Raw genomic sequence first — 9,151 nt, forward strand, 5'->3', positions numbered from 1 at the left:
AGAGGTGGGCGGTGCCCTTCCACCGCCCTCCATGGGGGCGTGGCCTCAGCACCGCCCAATGAGCGGCAGCGTAGCGGCGTGACGCCTCGCGCATGCGCAGTCTCTCTCCACCCGCCCCTAAGGGCTCGCGCCGGTCGGGGCCGGATGTAAGCGCTGCGCTCGCTCCCCCGCCGCCATTTTGTCACTCCCGCCGCCGGCCGCTCGGATTTCTCTCAGGATGGCGCCCAGACCCCGCCGCCCGACGCTCCGCCCCGCCGCCCCGCACCCCCGGCAACGCCGCCGACATCGCTGAGGACCCTTCTCGCACCGTTCATGGAGCCGATCGGCCGGCAGCGGCCCAGCCCCGCCGTGGGGCCGGCTCGGCCTGGCTCTCTACTCGGCTTCCCCGTCGCTCGGCCTAAGCTCCCCGGCCCGGCCCAACCGTCCGCCTCCCCTTCGGCCCCGCCGCAGCCCAGCCCGCCGTTCTCCTGGCTGCGGTTGCTCTCTCAGCTCCTTTCCCCTCTGCCCGCTCTGTTGCAGCGCCTGCGGCCCGGCCCGGCTCTGAGCAGCGCTCTGTGCCCCGCTGGGCCCTCAGCTCCGCCGCCTCCTTTGCTGTTGCCGCCCGCAGCGCTGCGATGGGCCGAGGAGAAGGGCACGGAGGGCACGGAGCCCGCCCGGGGGCTGGTTGTGCCTCACGCCGGGTTCCTTTCCTTCGTGCTGGGTGCGAACAGCCCGGACTGCCGTTCCTCCGGCAGCCATCTGCCGCAGCCTCTGAGCGCCGAGGGGTGGGGAGGGCAGGGTCGGCTGGTTGAGTTGGAACGGCTCCGCAGCAAACGGCTGGATTGCTTACGGCTGCGGGGAATGGCCGTGCCCGAGCCGGATCACGGGTATCACAGCCTGGAGGAGGAGCAGCAGCAGCAGCAGCACAGGGGAGCCCTGAGAGGAGATTGCGAGCAGCGTGGTGTGTGGAGGCAGCCCGATGAGTTGGAGGGATCCCGGGGTTCGGCTGAGAAGGGAGAAGTGCGGGAGGAACTTTGTGCTGCGGAGGGCTCTGAAACAGAGAGAAGCCTGTTTGTGTCGGTCAGGCCTGCCTGTGCTAATAAGTTAATAGACTACATCCTGGGGGGGAACTCCAGTGGGGAGGAGAGTGCGGATGATGAGGAAGACTGGGATGATGATGATGATGATGATGGGTTTGACAGCGAAGGGCTGCTCTCGGATTCAGATGACAGCAGCCAGAACGGGGAGAGGTTGCATCTTTGGAACTCCTTCTTCAGCCTGGATCCTTACAACCCTCAGAACTTTACAGCAACCATTCAGACATCTTCCAGTGAGCCGGGGAAGGCTTTGCCCTGTGTGGCCAATGTGGGAGAGGAGGAGGAGGAGGAGGATTCTTCATGGGCAGAGTCGTCTTCGGGCTCTCCTCACCCCAGTTCGGAAGATGAGGACGAATGGGATTGCAGCAGCGTGGACGAGGCAGAAAACTTGAAACTTTGGAACTCATTCTGTACCTCAGATGATCCTTATAACCCTTTAAATTTCAAGGCACCCTTTCAAACAGCGGAGAAAAGAGGGAAGCCCAGCCTCAAAGGAACAGAGGGGCTGAGTTTGATCAGTTCTGAGCATAGTCGCTTAACTGTCTGTCGGGTACAGCTGGAAAAGCATAACTGTGGGGTCGCAGACTTGGTGCAGCACGGCATTCTTTCTGGTGAAAAATGTAGAAGTACCAAGAGGAAAAAGGTATATTTCTGTTTCTGGCTTTGTTTTTTTGACTGTGGTATGTGGGTGAGGTCATTTGCACCAGGATTCCAGCGGCACTGGTGCCAAATCATGCTCTGTGAGCTTATGGTCTAATTATGTGGCTGAAAGCAGCATGCCTCACGCTGTGGCAGATCTCGTAATTCAGTGACACAGAGCGCGGAATTTCTTGAAGTGACTCGAAATGAAGTTTTCTTTTTAAGACATAACTTTCATTCTGTGTTTGTGTCCCGTTTGCGTTCTGATTTCCATCATCAGAGAGGCAGAGGAGAATCGTCATCAGCATTTTTCTTCTGGAAAGCCCTTTTCTCTTGTGAATCATGTGAAGTATTTCAGGAGTTTTGTGTGTAAATAGAGTAACCAGGACTTTGTGTTGTAAGCTTTGTGTGTCAAACCTGCTTGGGTTACAGACACCAGGTGTCTTTTGGAGGAGAAAAATAATTCTGAGTGCTGCAGGAAGCCACTAAAGTTTCACTGTAAGGTGCATTAATGCTCCTTGGGGTGTTAAAGCTTTTAGTGCACGTGCTTGGATTCAATTAAATGTCACTTTCCCAGAATCGTTAAGGTTTGGGAGGAATCACTCAGATTCTCTGTTCCAGCTGTCAGCACGGGGCCCTCTGGTGGGGTCTGTGATGCTGCAGGTGTGCACAGCTGCTTGTCAGGCGTGCTGTGCTCCTCTTGGGTCTCTCCTGACACTTCCAGCCTTTGTGTCAGTAATGGTGATGCTGAGTCCCATGAGAATGAGCCAGCATAACAAGATAGCAAAGAGGAAAGGCTGCATTCTTAGCACTAAGAGATCTGTTTGCCTCTTTGAGAGCCTGGCTTGGGTGTAACTTCATACCTGTTGGTACCTGTTCTCACTGGGGCAGGTGCTGGTGACAAATTTAATGGTCAGCACAGCTGAAATATTGCTTTTCCATTTGGAGAGAAATGAATGCGTTGGGTTTTTTTTTTGTCCTCCATAACTGGCACTGTTCTGAATCAGTGAGCCCAGCTGTGGGTCGATGCTCAGGGCTTAAAAGCCTGTTGTGTGGCTGGGAAGCACCCTGAACAGTCACCAATTTCATGAATTATTTTCTTTTTTTGAACTAATTCACTGTTTGTACCTGTGAACAGAATCCAACCCCAGTATTTGGCACAACGTTACCAAATCCACTAATTGTGCCCTAGGGTATCTTAGACCCATGTAAAGAGGACGAAAGGTGGTAACTCACAGAGGGATAGGCTGATGTAACAGCTCCGTGTGCCTGCAGGCAGATTAGACCTTAATTAGACCTCTGCAAAACGAAGCACAGGGTCCCTGAATGCTGACCCATGAAGTGTTTGAGTCACTTCTACCACTCATGGCCGCTTCCTGCGTGGCATCCTGCAATCAAACAGCAATATCTGTGCAGTCATACAGCCCAGGAGCCTCTTGTTTGGCTTTATTCTCTCTGCAGAAGGACGTGTGGGGTTTGGTGCCCATGCTGCTGCTGGGAGGTAACTGAGGTCACTGCACTGGGATGGGATTTCAGCAGTTTGCTTTCAGCACAGCTCAGCTCTGTGTTCTCTGCTGGTGTTTATTTCTCCTGTAACTGTTACCTTCCTGTTTTCTTGCAGCTTAGAAGGTTGCCCTGTCACGTAGATCCATCCCACCCTGCACTCCTGCTTGTGCTGGTGTGAACTGGGTGTGAAGCTGTGGCTCTCTATTAATAATGACAGGAACAGAGCAGCGAATGTTTGGTGCATCCCTGGATTCCTTCCTGGACTTCCTGCAGCAAATTCAATGTGTACCAATCCTAGAATCATCTGTAACCACAGTGGTTTCCTTATCTTCAAGAAATGATCCTAGTCTGAAAGTCAGGGAGCTCTGACAGCCAGCTGGTGTCCATCTTTCAGCCTTTTACACAGTGAAATGATCTGCATCTGAAGCAGCTTAGCTTTTACTGCTCAGCAGCAGGGCTGAAATCTGTCCACAGTGATAGGGAAAGTGCTGTTGAGTTTCGATCTTGAGCCTGTAAGTTTTGTTTCCTTAAAGTGGTTCAACAGGCCTTAAGAGGAATGAAGAGTGCAGAAGCTCCACACGTGCTTTAAACTGTGGTGACTTCAACTTCCTTACATTTGATCCTCCCCTGAGCACATGGGTTTGCTCCAGTCGTGCAGTAAACCAGTCCTTATACGTAGGGTTCCTTATCAGTGCTGGGGTTGACTCAACATGATTACTCACTGTACAGAACAATGATTGCTGCTATTTTTTATGGTGTATGTAATCAGGAACCCGGGTCTGTGTTTCTGAGCAGCTCCCTTGTGACACGTGGATCGTGCAGGGTAACCTGGAGCTGTGTGTGTGTGTGAGTTCAGAGCCCCCTGCTGATGTGTGTTATTTCATGGGGAGAGCTGTGTGATCTGCCCTCAGCACAACACAGCCTTCAGGTTCAGGAACCACGTGGTGATTGAAGCACTGCTGTGGGAAGAGGAAGAGGTCACCGGTGCAGCTGAGCTTACTCTTAAACCCTAGAGGTGAAATACACTCCTGCCTGGCTGCTGCAAAGCCCTGCTGCGGGCTGCTGGTGGAACTGAGGGCGTTTTTTTTGGTATATCAGACATAGAAAATTGCTTTGAAGGTATTTAATCATCCATGCAGATAAGATACAAGCTCCTTTTGCAGGAACCTGTGGCTAATGCTTTCATGAATAACATCTTTTCCAGGTGACCTTCCTTGAAAAAGTGACAGAGTATTACGTGAGCGGTGAGGAGGATCGTAAAGGACCCTGGGAAGAGCTGGCACGAGATGGCTGCAGGTTCCAGAAACGCATCCAAGAGACAGAAGAAGCCATAGGATATTGCTTCACTGCAGAGCACAGACAGAGAGTTTTGAACAGGCTCCAACAAACCAACCACGAGGAGGAGGGTTTCTTCTAGCACCTTAACACTGGTGGTTGTGTGACCCTGAGCCTCACCAACATCTTCCAAACCAGAACTGGCAGCTGCGTGTGCTGTTTGGAAATGGGGAGCAAAGTGGGATTTGAGCTCTTTTCCCTAGTTTAATATTCAGCCACAAATACCCCCATGTGTGTGTGTGTCCCATTCTGATGGACAGACAAAACCTTCCGAGTATCCTTGAGGCTGAGGGTGGTGTAATTGCGTTGCCCTTAAGTAACACCTGAGGAAACAGACTGCTTTAGGTTAAAATCCATTCCAAAAAATGCCTTGTCTGCCGTACGTTGAGAAGTGGTGGCTGTTAAGTTGGGAATTTTGCACTTTGAAAAAAGCAAAACCTATTTTGAAGGAAATATTTATGGGATTCAGAACCTCGTTATTGCAGTTTTGATTTAAAGTTTGTGTTGGCACGTGCTGTTTTGGTGTGGTTCTTTATTTCTTCTAACCTGTACAGAAGTCTCCAGTTCTTGTTAGCTAATGGTGTTAACCTTACTGTGCAAAGCAGGTGTGTTCTCCTCCCCTGTAGGATCCCAGTTTTGAGTCTGACTGATGGACTGTGTGACACTTTGTCTTCATATTTCAGTCTGTGATGCTGAGGGGGAGCTCTGGTGCACTGCACGCCCTTTGGTTGTCTCTATTGAAGTCAAACCTTTACCCAGTCCTGTTCCAAAGGGTGTTGTCTACTTGTGAGCCACCTCTTTCAGGGCTCTGAGTTCAGATAGCTGTGCCTGGGGAGCTGCACCATCAGATGATCTTCAGCTCATCTTAGAACAACTTCAGCATGATGGATTCTGCTTGTTGAAGACGGATTGAAGTGGAGTGTTCTTCATTTTTGTTATTATCTGGTCCTTGCAAGGAGAATTATCTTCAGCTTCTGGAAATCTATCACTAGGGATGCTGTGTTGTTACCAAAAGCAGTATTGAGACCTCTGTGCGTCTTTACCTTTGTTCACCTTGTATCCTAACAGCATTTTATGTCTGGGATCTCACACTTGAGGTCCTTGGTGGAAGGAAAGCCCTCATTATTGATGCTCCTAACTTGAAGTGTTTCACTGCTGCTCAGCCCAAATAAAGCAGGGCAGTTTGGGTACGTTTTTGGAGCTGAAAGCTGTTGGATTTCAGTTGGCCAGGCCGTGAGGTTGTGCAGTGGAATAAATGTCAAACATTAAACCTAAAGAATTTCCTATCACTTTGCAAAATGTGGTGCAAGTAAATGATTTGCTGCTTGATTTGTTCAGCTGAGCACACGTGGATCTGTTGTTGGAAGGGAGAAAGCTGTATTTGAATCCAAAAGGCAGTGATGGATTTGTGGAGAGAAGAGCTTCCCAAAATACTGAGTTTTCTTCTTTGTTTTTGGCCCTGCCTTCATTTGTCTCAGATTTCAGAGCTCTTGATGTTGACACTTTTTGTCTTCAGCATCTTTGGATTTAAAAATTGCATTTCTTTGCTGCAGGTTAGGAGTGTTAGAATTAAGGAATGCCAGCTGAAATACAGGAGAGCTGCCACAATAATAAAAGCTCACTGGTCTTTTAGATTGGTTCACTGGAAGCCACACCACGTTGCTTGAATCCCTTTGCAATGAAGAAATTGTTCTCCTCTCCATCACATCACGCCCTCAGATTCCACAGAGCAGCTTTCTGTGGTTAGGAGTCCATTCTGCTGTGCTGTTTGATAACTGCTCTGCTTTTTATTTGTGCTTAGGGAAAAGCATGCAGGACGATTGATGTGTTGGAATGACAGGAAACGTGGTGCTGTGCGACCCCAGCATGGCTGATAAATCAAAATGCTGTTCCTTGCCCTTGGTAAAACGCACCATATTGATTTTTCCATGGCGTTCCTCATCCATTTCTGTTGCTCCAGCTGCTCTGGTTGGCACACCTGGTGTTGGCACAGAGTTCTGCAGTGATGTGAATTAACACCTGCTAACGCTGCTCCACTCTTTGCAGACACTTGGGAAAGGCTGCAGCTGAAAGGAGCAGCGTTGACAAATGGCCCCCAAACTCCATTGCTGAGCTGCTGCTTCCAACAGCGCTTCTGATTGCTGAGATGATTGGTTTCAACACCAGCACTCGGTGCTAAAACTGGTGGTTCTCAGTGAGGAATTGCAGCTTGGTGAGTCCTCTCCCTCCTCTCAAACCTGATGCTTTCAAATTGTCCAATGCAAGGCGATGAGAAGTCATGGAAACACTAAATTAAGGAGCAAGCTAAGCTTATTAGTCCCCATTTCCCCTATAATGTCCCTTAAGGTGGTCTTGCAGGACGTGTGTGTGTGGTTTAAGTGAGATGTGAAAACCAATTGCTGAACTTTAAATCAAAACTGTGATTACCAGATTTTATTTTTGTATGATTTAGAGAAAGCCAGGAGACCTTCAGCGTTGGCTTTATGCAGATTTTAATTGATTTGCATCGAGTTTGTTGGGTTTTTATAAATCTAAAAGTTCTATTTCTGTACATAATGAAACTATTCAGAACTAATCTGTAAATTGTAATAAAGATATTTGCAGGATAAAGGCTGCATTGTTTTGCTTTTGGGGGGGCAGGGGGTGCCATGTATGTGTTTGCTTTCTTCTCCTTTCTGTGCTGGGAGAAATGTGAGGTGTCCTTCTGGCAGTGGGAATGCCAAACAGCTGAGCTCTTTAATTACAGCCACATCACCCCTATGTTCTGCACTGTAAGCTCAGCCTTTAATTCAGCTCATTCTTTATTCTCCTTTATGCTGTAATGATGTACGAAAAGGAGAGCCTGGTGTTTGTCCCCATACAGCACAAGCAAGTTTCACCCTGTGCTCCCAGCCCTTCCAGGCCCCTCTGGAACCTCCTCGTGCTGCATTTGTTTCTGTAGCAGCACAGAGCTGAGCGAGGAGGAGCATTGGGAGCTGCCTGCAGTGCCACCCCACTCTGAGGGCTTGAAAGCAGAGAACAAACCTACGCCGTTCCTGTGAGCTGCAGCAGCTTTTTGAAGCCGTGCTCAGCTGTTCTGCTGGCTCCAAAATCTGCCTTAAGAATGAGAGTTGTAATTTCTTTTGGTTCAGCTTAAAGAAATACAGCAAAGTGTTGCTAAATGGGAGCTGCTCCGTATCTGGCAGCACATCAAGGTGCCATCTGGAATGGAGAAATCCTGCTGTGGGGTTTTTTGTTGCTGTTGCTGTTGTTCTATCAGCACTGAAGGCTGCAGTTGGAGCTCGGCTGACAATCCATCCGTGTTGGAGTGGAATTGTTCTGTGCTGAATCTTCTTCAGAACTTGTTTGTCAGCACACAGGGAGTAAATAAGCTGCTATTTTTGTAGTCACTGCTGGCTGCATCCCCCTAAAGTTCTGCTTGCAGGTGAATCCGGTTGCAGAGTAATCCCCCAAAAAAGGAGTTTCTTCTGAAGCTGCCAGGCAGAAGAAGGCGATGGCAACTGCAGGAGGAATGAGAATCACACACTGCAATTCCAGGGAGAGCCCAGTGCTCCTCTGCTGCACGGAGGTGATGGGCTGCACCTCAGCTGTAACCCCAAGGTCCCATTCTGTGCCAGGGAAGTGCTTTCTGAAAGCAGCCCATTGGTCTTGAAGGCATGGAGTATCAGAGCCCATCAGCAGCAGGCACCCAGCTGCCCCAACTGCTAATGCTGCAGGTAAGGCGGCTGGCAATAAAAGCACATGCTGCCTTGTAACAGCTGTACAAGCACACTGTGTGTGTGCCCCTTTCATTGCCTGTTTACAGTGCTTTGTTCCACAGCTGACATCTTCCACATTCTTCTTTCAAGCAGTAGGCGCTGCTCCTAGCAAAACAAAAGCAAACAAATGCAAAAGCAAAGCCAAACAAAGCCAAACCAAACTCAGGACTGCACTGGGCTGCCTCCATCTTCCCACTGCTCCTCCCATGCAGCCCCGCTCTGGGAGCTTCAAACCTTCACCAGAGTGCTCCAAAGGCCATTTTCTCAGCATCCTCTGGAGGATCAGAGCTCATAGAGGTGATTGGAATCAGCTACAGCCTCAGTCCAATGAAAAGGAGAAAACAGAGTTAGACCTGAGAGCAAAGGCTCAGAGTAGGAGCAAGGCTCAGAGCATGGCTGCACAGCACAGCCTGCAGCAAGGCCAGGAGCTGCTGGGGAGGCAGAGGGAAAGCAAAGCCCTTCTGCACCTGGTTTTCAATGGAGAAGCAGCCCCACGTGGCCCTGATTGTTACAGGACTCAGGTGGCAGCTGCTGGGTGCTCAACAGCAGTAGGGGCTGGGTGTTGTATGTGGACTTCATCCTTCCATCTCTCCATCCAACCCTCCATTCATCCCTCCATTTATACCTGCATCCCTCCATCCCTCCATCCCTCCCTCCATCCATCCATCCATCCATCCCTCCATCCATTCCTCCATCCATCCATCCATCCCTCCATCCATCCATCCATCCATCCATCCATCCATCCATCCATCCATCCCTCCATCCATCCCACCCTCCATCCATCCCTCCATCCCTCCATCCCTCCATCCATCCCTCCATCCCTCCATCCATCCCTCC

General features: G+C 50.1%; 1 protein-coding gene across 1 annotated transcript; it reads left to right on the forward strand.

Annotated features, from left to right (window-relative positions):
* Window positions 1-297: 297 nt before the first annotated feature.
* On the forward strand, window positions 298-7,166 carry PPP1R15B (protein phosphatase 1 regulatory subunit 15B). Its single transcript, XM_042884181.1, has 2 exons — window positions 298-1,719; window positions 4,426-7,166. Exons 1-2 carry the CDS (start codon window positions 313-315, stop codon window positions 4,636-4,638), a joined length of 1,620 nt encoding a protein of 539 aa, XP_042740115.1. The 5' UTR covers window positions 298-312; the 3' UTR covers window positions 4,639-7,166.
* The last annotated feature ends 1,985 nt before the right edge of the window (window positions 7,167-9,151 follow it).

Source organism: Lagopus leucura, unplaced genomic scaffold (genome assembly GCF_019238085.1).
Source record: "Lagopus leucura isolate 7727_CA_CO unplaced genomic scaffold, USGS_WTPT01 Super-Scaffold_100043, whole genome shotgun sequence".
Lineage (NCBI taxonomy): Eukaryota > Metazoa > Chordata > Aves > Galliformes > Phasianidae > Lagopus > Lagopus leucura.